This window comes from Chiroxiphia lanceolata, chromosome 5 (genome assembly GCF_009829145.1).
Source record: "Chiroxiphia lanceolata isolate bChiLan1 chromosome 5, bChiLan1.pri, whole genome shotgun sequence".
Lineage (NCBI taxonomy): Eukaryota > Metazoa > Chordata > Aves > Passeriformes > Pipridae > Chiroxiphia > Chiroxiphia lanceolata.
The window spans coordinates 39,860,618-39,880,451 of NC_045641.1; the positions used below are offsets into that span (position 1 = coordinate 39,860,618).

Sequence of the window (19,834 nt, forward strand, 5' to 3'; positions counted from 1 at the left end):
CAGTTTTGTTACATGAGTCTCCTCCCACTTTGCTTTCCTCAAGCTTGGGCACATGTGGAATCTGGAGGCAACCAGAGAGCAACTGAGCAAAAACCCTTGCAGACCCTCCCATTTTCTACACATAATTTGGGAAGGGATTAAGTGAAAGTCTACATAAAGTTGATTTAAGACCCAGAATCTCTTCTCTGGTTTGTGGTGGATAGTAATGTGGTAAACTCAGTGGCAAGGTGCAGGGGTTTTGATGGAACTCAGCTGGAAGCAAGGAATGTTTGCAGTGTCAGGAGGCAGTATCACTGGAGAGGCTTTTGTCAGCAAGGGGAATAAGAGAGTGACAAAACTCAGGAATGTAAAAACCCACTGAAGGGTGTGGAGTTTGCAGAGCTGCAATTATAAGGACCTTTGGGGTTTTGTTCCTTTTTTAATGCAAAAGATGCATCTACAAAAAAAAATAAAATTAAGCATTTCCTTTAACGACTCAGAAGAAAAGAGGAGGCTGCAAAACCACTCTTATTTATGTTGCAGAAGAAACAACCAGCAGACCGAACAGTGGATCCCCAGATTGCTGTAATTTAGCCCTTTTTGTTATATGAATCACTGCAGAGTAGATGAGCTTGAAAACAATTAACTAAACATGGCACAGAGAAGAGAATCCTAATGCCATATGTAGATTTATGTCTGCAGCCTTGGTTAGAACTAGTTTGCATAGTTCATTCAAATATAGATTGAGAGGTGGCTCAAAAATTAATTTTGTCTTCCAGGTCTAAGAAAGCATTTATTGTATATTGTGTGGCTCTGTTATGATCCCTGGCACAAAGTAACTTTTCCCACTTACTGATTTCATTAGATGCAGATGTATCACCTTGTAATGGTTATACTGGATTAACACTTTCTTTTGTACATTCCTACACCTGCTTATATATAAGCCTACATTTTTCAGATGCTTATACACATGTGGAAGGATATAGATGTTTCACTGTTGTGTGTTTCTGCATATGTTACGCAGAAACGAAGAAACCACTTGAGTGAAGTTCAGCAGTCATCCTAAATTAGAAGAGAGAAACCTGGTCTTCAGCACAATGCAATAATGCATTTCCATGTTGCGTATTTCACAGATAAAGCATTTAAAATGTCATGAAGTTAAAGGAAATACTAGGAAAGGCAAGACTTATGTTTCTCTGCATCTAAATCCAGGCTTTCCAGTTACCGTTTATCAGTTGAAGAGGGCTTGAGGAAAAAGCTGGTTTATAATTAAAAATATTTTATTGTTTCTAAAACAAATAAAATATAGCTGCTTATTTTGATTGTAGCAATACATCAGTAAGACACAATATAGTGTGTTACAGTGTACTATAAATTGAGAGTTGCAGTACTATTCCATTAAATATTGATCTTTCAGAGAATCTCAGTACAAAATTAAAATCCCTCTGGGGTGTTTCAAGTACTTTGAAGCAATCCAGTTCTTCCTCTTTGAAACTCAGCAGCTGAATCAAACATGAGAAACTCTTGTGCTTCCTTTGACTCAACTTCTTCTTCTTAAAGCATTGGCCTGTAGTCTGAAAGCAAATTTCTCTCTTCACGGTAAAAACTATTATTTACATACTGCTGTAGAGATAATAATTTGTCACGTCTTCCCCCATGCCACAACTTCGTCCATATCCAAACACTATTTCTTTCTTAGTGTTTTTCTTAGCAGTTCAGTGTTTCTCAGTCAAGGTCAAGAAGAATCATGTAGCTCCTCAGCTGATGTCAGTAACGTGCAATGTTTTCCATCCCCTCTGGAAATAACTTTCACCTTCCAATAGGCTTCTCATAACCTGTGGAGAAGAGTTTCTCAGCCATCCAGTGTTTTCTGCCTGCACTTCAAAACTCCTTTACAAGAGGGATGTTAGCTTTCCATTATACATTCCTTAGTCACAGTAAGAACTTTTTTCACTTTGATTTACCCACAGGTCCATTACCTCCTGGACTGATCAGCTTTGCAGAAGAGTATATAGCTCTCCTAGAGAAGAGTGTGGATATGATGCAGCAGTTACAAATTCCACATACCTAGAAATTAACATATAAGGTTCTTTTTGCATTCTCACTTTTATCCCTCAGGACTGGCCATAGGATAGTTCCTCTCAAACAAAATCCAGGTCAAAAGTAGATGGAACAGCAGCAAATCCAGTACTTATCCCAGAAACAATAATATGCTGAAGCTATATATCAGTCTTTTATCATGGAGTCTTCTTTTAGGACGTTCCTGGGATCATTCAGAGCAGTGGATCTTAGAGTTAACATCCCACCCTGACTTACAGCTTCCTGTTGTCTCCAGGCTTAGATAAATCTGGTTGCTTCAGTGGGATTGAGTCACATCTTCTTTTTGTTTGATCACAAAACCTTAAGCTTATTTTTATTACCAGTGAAAGCAAGGGTGTTTGGCATAATCACATCGCTCGGTATCCTGACAGTCCCACATATGGTCTGTCAAAGAGCCTGTCAGTTTTCCAGTGTCTCTTGAACACTTCTTGTTGCACTAACAAAAATGTTGCGCTACAGTCAGGGAACTTGCTAGCAGCTCAGAGATTAAAATGTCTCAAACCAAATTTCATTTCAGGCAGTTCAGCCCTTCCAGATAGAAATGGTTTAGTTCAAAAAGTATTACTCTTCCAGTCTCACAGGTGATTCTCATCCACTACCAACCTTTCCCACCAATCTCATCCAGGTACACTGTAATTTATGTTCCTGGTAAAAGGTCCATCACTCACTAACATTCAGATATTTACCTGAGACCCAGCTCCTCAACTTGCATAAATCAATGCTGTTGCGTTGATTTCAGTTGAGCTATGCCAGCAGAATTTCTCACTTGTTTCAAAAAGTAGAGAAATAATTGCTTAATACCATGCAGTCTGACCTTTTGAATTTAGGTCTGGCTTCTGAAAAGTGGCATTTTCTACTTCAGAGATCAATCTTTCTTCTTACCAACCCCACATAACTGTTGCATGGCCCCTACTGTGTTCAGGGCTGAGTGAGGATATTAGTGCTTTCACATTCATTCTTTCTTCAGCCACTATTAGCGTGTATATAGCTACTTTCTGGCCTTGCTATCTCTTCAGATAGAGAGTCCCAGCTGCAACCTGTAGTTTAGAAATGCTGTATGTTTCTTAAGACTATGTCACACTGTGAAAAAGAGAGAATAAATCTTGTTCTGGCACTTAGTAGTCTTGTTTGTACAGGTAGAAGCTCCATGTAGAAAGAACCTTCATCCAGATAGGGGACTTAGAGACAAGCATACTGTTTACTATAACATGCAACCAACAATTCTGCAATTCTGGATGAATGCTCAGTATTGATTCTGTGTTTTCACACTCTCAACTTACTTTCACATTTTCCACATTTTTTTGCTATTTACCTCATCACTTTTGCCCATTTTCAGTTCTTACTCAGATAAGAATGTACTGGAATAAGATCTACATAGTTAGGTATGGTTCATATGGTTTAATAATTGTATGAATTTCCTTTCCCACAGTGCAAATACTTCTGCTTTCTGGTACAGAAAAAATATCCTTTAGTATTTGAATTATATATAAAATCTAAGATAACTGAGGTATCCTTTAAAAAAACAGGGTTTATTCCATAGGCAAAGATGTAAGCAGTTCTGTATTTCTCTGTGTTTGTTTCTAAGCAAACTAAAATCAACTTGCAATCAATTTGGTTCAGCCAAGCTTTATAGTGAGAATGAATAAAAAGGAAATTGGTCTCGGGAGGGAGGGAAAAGGAGGAACATGCATTTGCTAATGGCATGGTAGAAACTTTGCTTCCATATTCATTCTAAATAAACATGAAAAATGTTTGGCACATGATTGTAGGAAGAGCTCATCCACAGCACATGCTCTTGATCATAGTAGTCTTACGGAAACATGTTGCGAGGTGCAAACAATTCACAGCATGCACAAAAAGGGTTGACGTTGTCAAGATATTCTTAAGTTGAATGAATGCGTGACTTTGCTTATTTAATAGCATGTTTGCCTCCTTGTGCCTCTTTAAGAGCCCGTTTGAGCCCAGAAGAACTTTTTTTTTTACATCGAGATGATATTTTGTTTCTACTTTCAGGTTTTATAACAATCCTTGCTTGTTATAGCCCAAGGAGCATTCTTCCTACTTCCATTGCTTGCTTGCTGATTTATAACATCTTCTTGAGCAACCCAAAAAGTATGAATATATATGTAAACTGCATATTTGAATTTCCGCTGTCATGCTTGCTTTTAATGGCTTTAAAATAGATTTGAGCACAGTATCTTTTTTAAATTGTACTTAACAGCTTGCCTCATTTATGAATATTACATTCCTTCTTTCTAGGCTCTTAAGGATGATGATGCTGAGACTGGGCTGACTGATGGGGAAGAGAAGGAAGAACCCAAAGAAGTTGAGAAGCTAGGGAAAATCCAATATTCTTTGGATTATGACTTCCAGAACAATCAGGTTTGAAATAACCAACTTGTAACATTTCATTTCTGTGTGTGCAGGAGGAGAATGAAGTCATACATTTAGTTACAGTAGATATTTCTGAAATCCTTGCTGCTTGCATAGAGTAAAGGGAGAAAGCAAGATAGAATATTCATTACAGAGGTACTACTAAATTGCTATTGAATGTACTTGAAGTTTATATTACATCTTTAATCAAAAACTGAAGACACAGTTTTATCTCATGGTTATTAATAACTTATATTAAGACATCACCAATCAATGTCCACCCACATTACATTATGGAGTGTGTATGCAGAGACTAAAATGTAGTTTCAGCCTTCAGGTATTTAAAATGTAAGCAAACATATATGGAAGGGAAAAGAGGGACGTAAAGGTAAGTTGGTTCACTGTGTGTCTTTTAGCAAGTTGGTAAGATTGCCAGAAATTCCTTTCTCTCGCTTCATCAAGTGTGCACTTTGCTGTAATAACTAGCTGCATCAGGTTCTGTTGCTCTCCATGAAAGTACACTTAATAGCCAAGAAAATTCTAGTTTGGAATAAAAGTTAAATGAACAGGTCAGCACCCAAAAAAAAAAAACAGGAAAGTTGAACAAGAAGTTAAGGACTGATAATTATTCAGTACCCTACTCTGAAGCTGGTAAGACCAAACTTTGGTAAGACCAAACTTACCCAAGTTTTCAGAATAAATAGGTACTGTAATGTGATGTAGACCTAAAATCAACCTACTTAACAGGCCTGGCCACATCCTGAACTAGCTCATATTTAATTCCCCTCCCTGGCCTCTTTGCCAGGGATGACTTTTGTCAATTATACCAATTCACAGCCTTACATTAAAATTCACAGTGCTTAACTTTGGCACAAAGTACACCAACACTTCTAAGTTCTTCACTTCTGCTGCATATCTTTCAGTAAACTTGAGAACACATTATCCTGCATTTCATTTTTTGACAATTTCAGTCAAAACCACATAATTCTTTCCTGTTTATGGAAAGAAATTACTTTTGAACTTAAATCCCAGTTAATTTTTATTAATCACCTGAACAGACCTCCACATGTAGTTGTGATTTATTTCCACATTCATATACTTTATTTGATGCTTTTCATGGAATCTGGTACTTTTAATTGTTGCAAGACAAAATAAGAGAAAAATTAAGAAAAATTTCTCTGTCAGTAGGAGGGTATTTACACACAGCTATGACCTGGCATAATAAATAGTATTTGCCTGTATTTTCAGCTGTCTTCTAACTATCAGTGCTTGGTTTTCAATGCAAGAGCTAAAAAGAGTTTTGAAACCTTTGAAGAAACTGTGGTTAAAGGAGCTTTTCCTCAACTCCCAGAGCAAATTCCCTGGCCATGTGATGAGTCACACTGATCCTACTTGAAATCAGTATGAAATCAGTATGAGATGTTAGACCCTTCAGAAGCAGAAGATTTAAAGAGGGGTAAAGGAAAAGCAGCAAATGTGTTCTGACAAATGGATTTCAGTTTCCTTAGAATATGAAAACAAATTTTCTGTGTGAATTTTATTAAAGGAAGTGTTGATTTTGTGAACCATAAAAGGGAAATAGGTGGAAGGACCACAAATCTGTAAATATGTGTTGTATTTAATTAACATAATAAATTATTTGAGTTATGTATTCCTATTTTATTTTGCTACTCTAAACTATGTTGCAGCTTAGAATTTGTTGAAGGATAGATGATATAAAAGAGTAGGAGAGGGGGTTCACTTGGGTTAGTATAGTGCAGTGGCATGAAACTACAGTCCTAAAATTTGGCTAATGTATTGCACAGGGTTACAAATGGAGACAAGATGACCGATGTACTCTCCAGAGCACTGTGCCTCAGTTTTAGGGAGAGAAATTGTAAAGGGGAATTGAACTGCTTTTCCACTCTGTTAACTAAAAATCATAGCCTTGTTTTTCACTCTTTGATGTGAAAAACTTGATGTAGATCCTGAGCCTATCTATGTATTTATGAAGCGTTATGCATCTAGAATAAGAATGAGAGAGAAAAGAAGAAATGTTTCATACAACTAAAGGAAAATGTTTCATTGAGCTTAAGAGTCCTATAGGAGGGAAAGCATGCAGGCCATATTGTAAATTTAAAACTGGTAAAAATAAGTCTAACTTTCAGGAATCTCTCATAAGCCAGAAGCTTCTTTCCTAGATTGACTATATTGTTCTGTATTCCAATTGTTAGAGCCTCTGTTTCCAATTTTAAACAATTCATCCATGAGAGAAGCAAATATATTGTGACTGAAGCACTGATTTTGAAGAAAATATTCTCAGATTTCATTCCTAGTTCTTAATATGTTGTCTTCAGAATGACCTTGAAGACTCATTTCAATGTTTACCTTAGTTCTGTATCTGTGGAACAGGATTAAAAGTATTTTCTTTTTCTCAGTTCCATTATGCTGATGAGGCCTAATATAGGCTGGGATGTCTAGATTAGATGACATTACATGACATAACATAATGTAACATGAGCCTTCATTTATAACACTTAAAAAATGACCAAGGCATTTACAAGTTTCATCTGTGCTTCAGTTTTATTTTTATAAGTGTATAAGTGATTTAAAAACTAATTTTTCTGTTTTGCAATGAAATTACAAATTGTTACTAGGATTAGATTACCAAAGGTTAGTTTTCATGGAGTATTTTTTGAAAACGCCGTCTTTAAATTACTGACTGATCCCATCTGTATACACAGCAAGAGAACTTAAATATAAGGAAGACTGAAAGATCCATTTGTTTTCAGTAAAGCTCCTCCAGAGGATTTGCATTTGATTTTATCACCTTTTTGTGTTTGGTTTGGGGGGAAGGTTATGTGTTGGGGGTTTAGAATACAAATTTTGTAGTCAAAATTAGACATTGTTGATTGTTTAATAATGTGATTTCTATTCATGGTGCTCAGCATAGAAAAATAATGCACAAGCGGAGAGAGCAATTGAAAGTTATTTGATTGCAGTCTTTAAAAAGATGAAGTCTGTATTTAGCTGTAATCAGCTGCCCTTTGAAAACCTCTTTTCTGCTATAAAGCAGCCTTTGTACAGTCTGAATCTGCCATAATTGGTTTTCTAAAGTCAGTAGTGTTGCTTCATTTGCCTTCCTTGAAAAATGGAGGGGGGGGGCAGGGCAATAGTTTCTCATAGACCAAAAATAGAGTCTGCATGTGTATATCTCTGTTACAGAGATATATCTATTTGAAATTTCATTGTGCTGTTTGTCTCTCTTTTCAGCTTCTTGTTGGGATTATTCAAGCAGCTGAGCTGCCTGCATTAGATATGGGTGGTACATCTGATCCCTATGTAAAAGTCTTCCTACTGCCTGATAAGAAGAAGAAATATGAAACAAAAGTCCACAGAAAGACCCTTAACCCTGTTTTCAATGAGCAATTTACTTTCAAGGTAGTTCTTGATAATTATTGAAACTTTCATATTTAACCACTATGTGTCTCATGCTTGGCTATGGATTTAGATGTCTTAGTTAGTTGGTAACTGCAGTGTAGTGATTTTTTATGTTGTAGAAACCTGTGATACTCAATCTTCTTATAATGTAGGCTCAGCCTTCAGTAGGTTTAAAAGGCACAGTTTGATTTTAGGCGCTTTGGTTAACCCAATGTATGACAATCTGATCCATATTTTATGTGCAAAATGATAAATAAATGTAGTAAATAAAATGTACAAGAAATTCAGAAAACAGTGACACTTTGACAAATGTCATGTAAATTTTACTACATGTAGGGACAGAAAGTCATAGACAGAAAATTTATTTGAGGAGGAAAAACAGTTTTCACTCGAGGAGGCTTTCACTACTAGGAGAACTAGGCCTAGGAAAAACCCAGTGTGGGAGAATATTCTTTCCCATGAATAGTGCTATCTATTTCTCTGCCTGCCTGTTTTGAGAAGTTATCTCCCCTGTTGCAAGAAGAGCTAAAAGTACTCACAGACATGCCTGAGGCCCCTGCTGGGGGAGATGGAGACCATAAAAGCACAGGGGAGAATACAGCCTTGAAGTTATGCAGATGCGAAAGGTATTGTTATAAAAGCACAAAAACGGGTTTCCTGGGCTGCTCTTTCACCTGCTATGATTTTATCAGTGTATTTAGGGTTTCTGACTTTGGAATAAACTTTTCCTTAATACCTTACCTGTAGTTTGGTATCTGGATTTAGCTGCAGGCATATCAATTCTTACACTAGACCAACACTCTTTAAATAACTTTGTAGTCCGGTTTAATGGCATTCAGTATAATATTTCTTTTCCTCAAAAATGAGTTAAAACTCGAGGAAGGTAAATAGGTGAGGACAATATGGCATATTAATCTTGCTAGACTTTGTCATAGCAGTTCTTTGCCATGCTACTTTACATATGAAATCCTGTGTCAGGTTTAATAACATATGAACTAAATAAATCTAGCTAAGGCTCATATAGCAGTATTTACATCTTTCCAATAACATATATTATTAGTGTTTTTCTAAAACTGTAGCCACATTTAAGCTCCAGTTAAATACAATAAAGGAATACTATACAGCATGTTTCACAGGGCTTCTCTTAGCTCCTCTGCTGTTACTTTAGGCCTTTCTCTCTGTGCCCAATCTTATAATGACAGCTACAGATTGAAAACAGGAATAGTGAAAGACTCAGGCTATGAAATCATTCAATGAGAAAGATATCCCTGGAGGACACAACTACTACTGCATATATAAGCTTATTCTTTCCTTGAAGATGTTCATAAAAGTAATCTTTTGTGGGGAGTTATTTTTTTCTCGAGCTTTCCTAGGAGAGTATTTAAAAGAAAACAGAGTTCTAAATTGCATATTCCCATGCAGCTCACAAAAGCAAAGAAAGAACCAATAATGCTGTCATCTAAGATGAAAACACAAATTATAAATCAGATCAGCCACTCCTGGGCTATAGTGTCTACTTGTTGTAAGTCTCATCTTTAATATTCAAATTCTGTGCTCCAGAGAATAGTTTGCTTTCCACACAGGACCTGATAGAGTGTTTAAGCACATCCCAATATGGTACTGATTATCCCCTGCATACTGTGGTCTGTACTTGAGAGAAAACCAACAGAGGATGCCAAGTACTGTCATTGTTCTAAGGGCTACTGTGAAAACCACAAATGACCATTTAACTAGTGCTGCAACTGTAATAATAACTTCCATGGGAACTATTGACAATATCGTGTTTACTTGGGTAGAGCTTTATTCCTGTGACCCACTTCAGGTGGTGTACATCTTCTGTTGGCATCCTTCCCGTCTCTCTGGCAGCACTGCCCACCAGGCAGCCCAGGCCCATTTTGCTGCCTTCTCCCAGGGCACAGCTGTGAGCTGCCTGCCTTCCTCCCAATGGAGGGCTAATGGGAATGAGATGACTTATGTTTCTGCTGTATTGCATCTTGAGCCCTGAACTTTTTTTCTTCCCTTCTTTGGGTGGTTCCCTGTGGTAGTCCCTTTTTCATTTCTTTTTCTCAGACATCCATGGTGCTGTTCCAGGGTGCAAGTGTTTACCAGGCTTCAGCTGTCTGAATTGTATCCCCACTCTGCACTGCCAAAAGGAAACCAAGAAATCCTAGCTGGACTACACCAGGAGGTATTCCTCCTCAGGTCCAAAGTGGGAAGAGGGTTCATGTCTAGAGGAATGACATTGTCTGTGTCACCTGCTTTAAGTCAAAAGACTGACTGTGTCTGAGCAGAAAGCAGGGAGAGGGAGCAATCCTTCACAAAAGCGGAGGCCATCCTTGGTAGTCAGAACAAAGACGGAGGCTGAAACTACTTTAGAGGTAATGAATGAAGGAAGGATTTCAAAAGGCAGATAGCTTAAATGAGCTTTACTGAGGTCAAGTTAATGATTACCAAAAAGTAAATAATGATGAATGTAGCCTTTGCATGCATTCCAAATGACCAGGATCTAGTGTAAACGAACAGAAAAATAAACTTTAGAACATTTTTCTTCTTCTGTTTTTGAGGCTGTGTAAAAATAAAACTAACATTATTTAGAATTTTTCCTTCCACATATAATTACCTTCTGTAGCTTTTTAGAAGCTACAAATAAGTTACAGAATGAAAATAGATTTTGCTGTAGTATTTACGAAAATATACAACCGTGTACTACTGAAACTATTCTACTTGATAATAGAAGCTAGACCTGGCTCTCAGTTTGATTAGCTTATTTTAAACATTATATAACATGTTATGTAAAAGGAAAACTACTCATGTTATTAGTAAGTTATTTTAAGAAGCAAGTGGAAGCCAAACAGTAACAGAAGACAACAGTCCTAGAGTTTAAATAAACCGGAATATGCAGAGGTTAACAAGGACAATGATAATGCTATGCTTCCATTTCTCTTTATATATAGACAATTAATAGATAAATGTTTAATGAAGCCCATGGAAACTGTTTATACTTGCAGAATATATTCAGATTGACCAAGTGTTCACATATATCCAAACAGTTCCTAAGTCAGACCTTTTCAAACAGCCACTCAAGTGTAGCTTACCTGAACTGCTTGTCTCTATCTGAATATTAAAAATGTGACTTATAAACATCCTAACCCACAGCATCTGTCTGAACCACATCAGAACAGCTGCAGAATTAGTCAGAACTTGGCCTTCTGCCACCACAGTTTCTAGCTATACACTGTGACTTAGAAAGCACCTTAGTGTCTACCATGTGAAAGGTGTAATAATGAAAAATATGCCTTGGTAAGTAATAGGTAGTGGTACTGTAAGAGAACTGTTTAGCGTCTAATTACTTTGTGTCAGATACAGTAAGCCAGTTCTGTTTTTTACATCAATCTGGGAGCTACCTATCTCTGAGTGATGATGGGTGAATTATTGAGGAAAAGACACCATTGTGTCAAAAGTTCATGTCTCTTCAGTGCAAATAATTGGGCTTCTTGTTTCAGTTTCATCACCCACAAAATGATTGGAAGTAGAATGAGAAAAACCCAGGAGTGATGAGTGAGCTGCCACATTGTTCTATCAAGTGCCAGAGCCTTGTCTCAAGAAATACCGCGTCTGGTGACTCTGAAACAAATACACCTCATAATTTTCTCTGCAGTTCAATTTACCTGAGATGACAGCTGACAAACCAAAGAAATAGATTTGCATTGTAGTGGACCAATCTTTATTGTCTCAGATGTGGAGTTTGTCATTTTCTCATCTTTGCAGGTGCCATACTCTGAGCTGGGTGGAAAAACTTTAGTGATGGCAGTTTATGACTTTGATCGTTTCTCCAAACACGATATCATTGGGGAATATAAAGTTGCAATGAACACAGTGGACTTCGGTCATGTCACTGAGGAGTGGAGGGACTTGCAAAGTGCAGAGAAAGAAGAGGTAAGAAAAATCAGACTTTTTCCCCCCAGGACACTTTTATCCTCAGCTGGAGAAACAGACAAACTAGCAACATTTTTTTTTTTGCTGAGACAGCTCCCATCTGTTATCAGCATTTCTCAGACTTGCTTCACCTGATACATTTTTGATAAACATCTTTTCCAATACTCATTGAGTGGGACATTCTCCTTTGCTAATCCGATCAATGATACTTTGTGCAACATATTAAAAAAGTTTTCATGAATTTTACTTTTTCTTGAATTGGTGCAGTTTGGGTATGTAGAATTTGTATTTGCATTGTAAAAGTGGTGTGCATTTAGGTTTATTTGTGGTTCTCAGTGTTTGCATCTCAAGACATGTTATTGTGCATGATGATAATGGTAGGTTTTCATTGAAATATCTTTTAGTTCTATTGAGCTGATATGCAAAAATATCCATTGATTAGAATTATGAATTTTACAAAAACCTTGGAATGGCATCTCACTTAAATATTTATCATCTTTTTTATTTTTGTCTCTATGTCAACATCCTATGGATTCGTAGATGTAGTGCTACATGTACACAAGACACTTCTTGGAAATATTTTATCACCAAATTGTGCATCCTAGGAGGTTGTTCATACTAATACATCCAACTTTCTGCTTATTATAAGACCATTTTGTATTCATTTTTACGTTATTTTTCCTTTTGATCGACAGATAGTACTTCACCTACTCATAACAGTCAAAGTGCATGGTGTACTTCACTGCTCTTGTTAAGGAGAGGGAATCGTGAGTCTGAGTTTCTCATCGTCTAATTTAGATAATAAGCTGCTTTGGATTCAAACCCTAATTTCTGTAATTAAAGGGACAATCTGAATGAAATCTTTCCTTCTTACAAGTGAAAAAACCTGAATATTGGATTTAGACTAAAAGCTCCAAAAAATGCAGCCATGCAGGCTTCTCAGATTTCCAAAAATGGTAGATTTCAGTGTTGCCTTTTTGAGTGTTTGTTTTTAAAGACTGTATTTTGAGATGGCTTTTTTCAACTGCTTATTGATTTGAAAGCCACTGCTACACTGAGACTTTTCTGTATGACATTTTGTCATAGTGACGGCATTTTTACATAATGACAGCACTTACAGGGTACATTGGTACCCTTGCTATATGGGACATTTTTCTTTCACTCTTAGAGCCAAATATGAAAATGAAAAAAAGAGAAAAAGGAGGTTTGTAGTTCGAAGGCCCTGTTCCTTTAAAGCCTCAGCCCACCTGAAAGCTGGAAATATGAAATTTTATTAAGCAGCAAATTGGTCTTCTGTTGCAATATTATGTATGATTTCAAAGTGTTTCATGTTTTTCTGTATCAAAACACATATAATAAGCCAAATACTACACAAAGAGGAATTGAAACTTTACCCTTGTAGTATAACTTCAAGCTTTAAGAAAATAAACAATTATATCCCCATATGCAGCTGACAGATAACATGTTATAGATTAGTGTGGGATTTCACCTGTCTTGTGGCATAGAACATTGCCTCTTAAGTCTTCTAGTTAACATCCACAGTTAAATCTCAGTCACTTTTCTGCAACAGCTTCAGAAAGTTCATACTCTGCTAATGCAATATGGTGAAAATGTTACTTGAAGCAGATATTGAGCAGTGTGAGCTACTTGCATAAGTGCTTTCTGATTTGGAAAATATCTTTTATTAAAAAAGAAGGTAATTAAAATTAATAATTCTGGAAGTATTTGGATATTAGAAGAGTATTACAAGAGCTTTGAATAGTTTGCAGTAGAGACAAAATCTAGGTTGCTCTCACCTTCATTCATATGTCGGGTACTATGTATGCAGGAAAGCCATTGTAATTTTTATACCTTTTGGATAGGGCCTTTTTGAAGTTGCTACCAAGCATGGCTATTTTATTTGTAAGGAGCTAGATAATATGATCTTATGAAACATCATGAAAAACTGTGCTTACACAAACATCCTAAATATTTTTTCATACTACAGGAGAACTTCTGTTTTATTCTTGCATCTCAGTGTTCATAAGCATACAAGGTATCCAATCAATATGGAAAAATATCATAACTTAGGTTGTATGGAGACTTTTTAATCTTAGTTTTCTATATACTATGTGTAGCCTTTCTGCACCAGCTCATTAGCTCACTGTACAAATAAAAAGTGACCCCACAGAAGCCAGTTACTCACCAGCCAAGTATATTTAATCCACAAGGTCTTCACTTATTTCTGCTCCATTATGGAACCTCCACTTCTGTCATATGTATGTTGAGCCTGATTCAAAGAATTGCTTAGCCCAATTTGGAAAAGAAATCTCTACCAAGAACCAAGAGGGTTGCATTTGTCAGTGGTTTGGGAGTTATGTTCACACAAAATGTCATTCATATTCCATATTTGACTCAACTATCTCACCATCTTTGATGTTCCAGTCCCTGCTCTGCAGCAAAGATGCTAAGCAAATTCTAGTATATTTTAAGGGATAATAAATAGGGGACAGAAATCATATCTCCATAAAGGGGTTATCAGCTGACATAGCAGATATAGCTGTGATCAAGAAGTACCTTGGTTTCAGTATTAGTAAATACATCACCGCACATATGAAGGTTAACATGATTTACCTATGCCAGATATGTAGCAACAGACACATTCTTGTCTCTTGGTAGTGATTATGAACATGATATGGTGGCCTAGCTTACTAAAAAAGCAAATTAAAACCTAAGCAACTGGATTTCATGCAAAAATTTATGACAAATGTAATTTTATTGCTACCAGAAAGTCTTTTGCAGACTATTCTACGTGGTATAATTGTGTAATGAATTTGTTCTTGAAAAGCACTTCTGTATGTGGCCTGCAATATTTGAAGATAGGTTTTATTTCCTTTTTTGCCTTTGCAGAGGTTAGGTAAGTTTGGCAGTTCTTAGAAACCTAGTGCTAATCCGAATTCTAAATATTTTTGAAATAAAGTATCAGATGTCAGACTATCCTTAATGTTTTAATTTTGGCACCTAAACAAGATGTTTACCAGAGCACATCAGTGGCAATTGTCACCAGTCACGTTAAAAGAACTATCTGGGTGGCCTCAGTCAAACAGAGTATAAAAATCTTTTTTTTAGCTTTCTTTATGTCAAATTCAGTTGATGCACATCATAGAATTACAATTTAATTAACATTTCAATCATAGGGGGCAAAATAATTTTATGAGTAGTTACTCTTTCTTTTGCTCATAAAGCTCCACTGTACTTTCTGTCATTTTTTCTAAATGGGCTTGAAATTGATGGCAGAGGATGAAGGTTTAATGAACTAATTTGAACTACTCCCTCTCACAGCCCAGCCATTTGAATGGCATTTCTCTGACACTGCCTTCTCTTCTGGGAAAGGTCTTATTAATATGTTTATGTTGGTGAAGCACTTTGAAGGTACAAGCCTTTATGTGAGCATTTGTTACGACTGGGAGAGGGCTTTGGGAATGTAAAAGTCTGTGCAATGATTGCTAAATATTGCGGAGACCACTACTAATGAGCTTCATACCTTGAATCTTTTTTTTCTTGTCTGCTTTTACCTGTGGTCTCCTTGTGAATATATGGAGTTGACTTAACCAGTAGTCCTTCAGTCTCATTTGACTGAGAGCATGGGAGGGACGAGTGGTAAATACTGAAAGGTTATTCACTTTTACCAAGTCTGACATATAATGGTTTGGGCACAGAGTGTTAAAAAGCAGATCACAGGAGTTTGCTCATCTCTGTCATGTACCAGATGTCACTGCCATTAACTTTATCTGAGTACACACTGCATCCAATATCTGTTATCACTGCAGTACAGAAGGCGAGACAGACCTCTTCTTTGCTCACAGAGGTGTGAATCATACTGAGAGTCATCTTCTGAATACTTCAGCTGATTTCCCTCCAGACATTTTCTTATATTGGCACTTAAATTGAAAAACTCTTGTAGCAAACATGCCAAGAAATTTTACGGAATATAAGGAGAAGCAGAAACAATTCTTTCCCTTGGAAGCAGTGGAGAAGCATAAGGAGAAGGATCCTTGACCTGACAGTATCTGCCACCAAGAATTCTGCAAACCTTTTATGACTGTCATTTATGAAAGACCAGTATTGGTTAATGGCTTAAATATTGTTAAAATCTCTGAAAGACTTTTGTCCAATGCAGCAAACTGTGCAAAGAAGCAACTGCTCACTGAAGTCCACCCCAAATATGCCTACTAATTAGGACTGTGGCAAGAACTTGAGATGCTGTCAGAATCCACAGAATGGTGATTTTTTTTTTTCTATTTAATCTGTCTCTCTGTCACTCTCCTTCTCTGCCCATTTCTCTCTTTTTCCTATTTCTTTCTGTGTCTCTCTACGTCATATTTACTGTTAAATAAAAACTATTGACTTTGGCATATGGTCTCATTTGCACCTTAATTCAGGCAGAGGCGTCTCTCTAATAATTTTAAGAACCTGATCATAACACCTTCACATGAGACTCTGTGCATTATCTGATCAGACATTCACCATGGATAGGTTACATGATGGACGCATGCTCATGTCACAGTGCACTGTGATGGGTATATTTTATACATGACTTCTGAGTTGGAAGTCTGCTGGAAAACACCAGCTTCACTCTCCTACATGATGCACAATCTCAAGCAGGAGAAATGCTACACTACTGCCTTGGAAATGGGTGAGATGCAAGCATTCTGCAGCTGGAGAGTGGAAGACCAGTTCTGTGAAGCTTGATGTGGGCAATACCTGAGGATTGTTCTTTGCTTCCTCATGAAAAAATAAAAGCTAAAGGAATGAGATGGAAAGTGGGCTTGAAACAGGTATATTTAATACCTTCATATACTTCATAGAAGTTAGTGAGCCGCCAAGCTTATTGACTCTAGCACTGAAACTTGCAGAGAGTTAAGAGTTAAAGGACATTTTTACAAAAGTCACTGTCAAAGTACAACAGCAATTCACTGTTACTTTCTGTTATGGTTGTATGATAGATGGACAGATGATCTAATAGGCCATTCCCATCTCTGATAATAACACTTAGTTCTTTTACAGCTTTGCAGATAGCATAGTGCTTTGCGAACGAAAGTATCATTATCCCTAGGGAGATGCTGTCAGAGTGTCAGACAAATTTTAAAATGTGAGGTCTCCTTTATTTAGCTGCACATTGGATCATGATGTTTTCTTCATAGTGTTCGCATTTCCTCAAGTTCAGTTCTTATCACGCCCAATTAAAAATTAAAAATCTAAGGGGATTTTGTTTTTCAGGTTTTGTGGAGAGTTCCATAGAGTAAACTCACAGTGTTGAATGCCTGTTCAACACTGTAAGTACAGGATCTGTCCTGCCAATGAACTGATTTTCATAGTAAGACGGGACAAAACAGGTTCTCAAGTTTGAGAATAAGCAAGCCTGGTTTAAAATTCTTTTGCAGTTAGTTAGTTGTTTTTCATCTTGAAATTGAAGATGTTAAAATGTTGTGATGTTAAAGGGAAAAAATATGATTTGAGTAGAACAGTTAGAATACTGTTTCAGGTTATTAAAATTATGTATTTCTTTTCTTGCCTTTTATACTCAAACTGCTGACAATCCCACTATACACCTTTATTGAGTATTCTCTTTCTTAACTCCCTGTCTAGAAGAGACACCATAGGAGGTGAGAGGCATTCTTGTGTTATAATAAAAAGCATGTAATTGGCATACTTGAAATCAAAAAGGAACTTGTCTTGATTCATCTCAGGCTGTCTGGCTTTACAGGTATTAAATTCAAATACACAGAACAGTAGAAAGAAGGAGAAGTTCAGTGATAGTGTTAAATTCAGGTTGTTCTGGGCCCTTTCTGTTTCTGGACAGTATTCATTCTGAGATCAGAAAAACTTGTATTGCTTATTTGTCAAAAACGTAATGATTGCCATTTTCCTTCCAAGTGCGGAAAGGCATCTTGAGGTTAAACTGTGCTAACAAAATAGATCCTACACTTAGTGCTGAGCATCTAATATAGTACATAAAATACATATATTTTATGTGTTATGTATCGTATATTACATATATCTGTAATATATACACATTATAGAAAATAATATAACACACAAAATAACAATACACATATACAAAATACAAAAGATTTTAATAATACACAAACACACACAAATTAATAATAAATATACAAAATTTAATAATATGTCTATTAAACAAACACTAGTTAATTTTATTATTTATAATTATCATAATTATTTTATTTATTTATTCATTCATTCATTCATTTTAGACCAGGTATATTCCTAAAAACTTCGTAGAAAATTACAAGGCCAAAGGAAGAAACAGTGGACAATTCCCAGCCTCCGCTTCTTAATGTTCGGGAGTCTATTGCTCAAGTATAGGATATTTTAAAGTTCTAAAACACTGCTTCATACAATGCTAGTTGGAAAGCAGTGTTCTGAAAAGTGTTTTTACAGGGTTTTGAGAAAGATACTGAGAGGGATCAAAATCATCTTTGAGTTCTTTTTAGAAAGGCTTAAACAGAATTTTTATTCAGATAGCTGATGTATCAGTCATTTGCATGGGTTGAAGTATATTCCAAGTGGAATGTACTGAAGCTAAAGTATGAAGAGATGTTTTGGATGGAAACTGCAGTAGGAATTCCAGGAAATCCAAACGTAATTGTGGAGTACTCCCAGGTATAAAGGTCTGTAATCTGGGACCGATGGCAAATGGACCTGCAGAATCAACCAATGAAAGGGTCACAGAACATGCTATATCTGAAATTTTCCAGCATTGGTCTCCAGCTCGACTTTCATGTACTTACTTATTTTTCTGACTACCAGCATCAAGTGAATGCATAATGCAGAGGCAGAAACTGCCTCACTAGGTTCTAGGCAGAAGCTTTGCAGTAGTCTGGGATAATACTTTACTTCCCTTTCTCTCTTACATTTCCAAACCAACAATGACAAAAATGGTTATCTGATTGCTGTTACAAACCAAGATCAAGAGCTAAGGGAAGTTGCAAAACAACACTATTAAAATACTCCATCATAACTGTCATTAGAAGGACCTTCAGAAAGAGACCAACACTTTAATAGAAATCATGAGGGAAAAGCAAGTCTCGAAAAGACAATGACAGCATTTTCACTAGAAGGTTGAGGAGTAATATACCACTATAATCTGCTCACTTTTTTGAGTCCACTTAATGTAGAACTAAAAGATTTTGCTTCCAGAAGCATCAGAGAAAAATGTATTTTTGAAGAGGAAAAAGTCAAAGATTTAGGAATAGTGGTCCAGGAAAAAAAGCTATTAGCCATTTTCTTCATTTTTTTTTCCTCTGCCAGCTTTTAAACACTGATTTAGACCATGTCAGAGATTACCATAGTAACCATTTAACCTCTTTTCAGAGCCTGTTATGTTTCCATTTAGTTCAACAATGAGCTTAACTGGTATTTGAAGCACTTTGCATTATACCTGTGACAGGAATTAGCAGCAAATGCCCTAATCAGTTAGAATCCAGAACATAATACTGTAGTTTAAGTTCAGTGGTATTGGGCTTCTATTTAGTTTATGCTCATGTTTTAAGAGGTAGAGTACATGAATTTAGGAAGTATTACCAGGTCTTATTTGTAGGCTAAATGGATGACAGACAGCAATAACTCAGTCCTACGGTTACCTGTTCAATTGTATCATATAACTCAGCCTTCTAGAAACCAAAGGCCAAAGAAATCCCTTACAGTGGCTGATGTGTTGTTAGTGTGTTGATGCAGCTGGGTGGTTTTAGTGCAGTAAACCCTGTACTTCTCTCCTCTGTCTTTTCCATGGCCTTCTGCAGCTTACTTTGTGATTGTTACCATCATAACTAGAGAAACACTGAGAACTTGATGATTTAAATTAGATTCTAAAAACCTTTTGAATAGCATAGTCGTTTTCACTTGTTCATGTCTAATTCTTTCTGGGCAGGGTGCTGTTGTACAAAATAATAAGTTGCTGAAAAAAAAATCATTTTCATAGAACATCTCCGTTTCTGCGTTTGATTCATTCTCCCCTTGTAGA

General features: G+C 36.5%; 1 protein-coding gene across 3 annotated transcripts in view; it reads left to right on the plus strand.

Annotated features, from left to right (window-relative positions):
- The window catches only part of SYT1 (synaptotagmin 1), a 348,639-nt gene that overhangs the window by 262,822 nt on the left and 65,983 nt on the right, over window positions 1-19,834 (plus strand). For 2 of the 3 annotated variants that reach the window (XM_032688528.1, XM_032688529.1), the window contains 3 exons: window positions 4,339-4,461; window positions 7,705-7,872; window positions 11,641-11,808. In XM_032688528.1, coding sequence (XP_032544419.1) covers window positions 4,339-4,461; window positions 7,705-7,872; window positions 11,641-11,808 — 459 coding nt within the window. The remainder of the gene's footprint in view (window positions 1-4,338; window positions 4,462-7,704; window positions 7,873-11,640; window positions 11,809-19,834) is intronic. The other variant, XM_032688530.1, reaches the window with a different exon arrangement.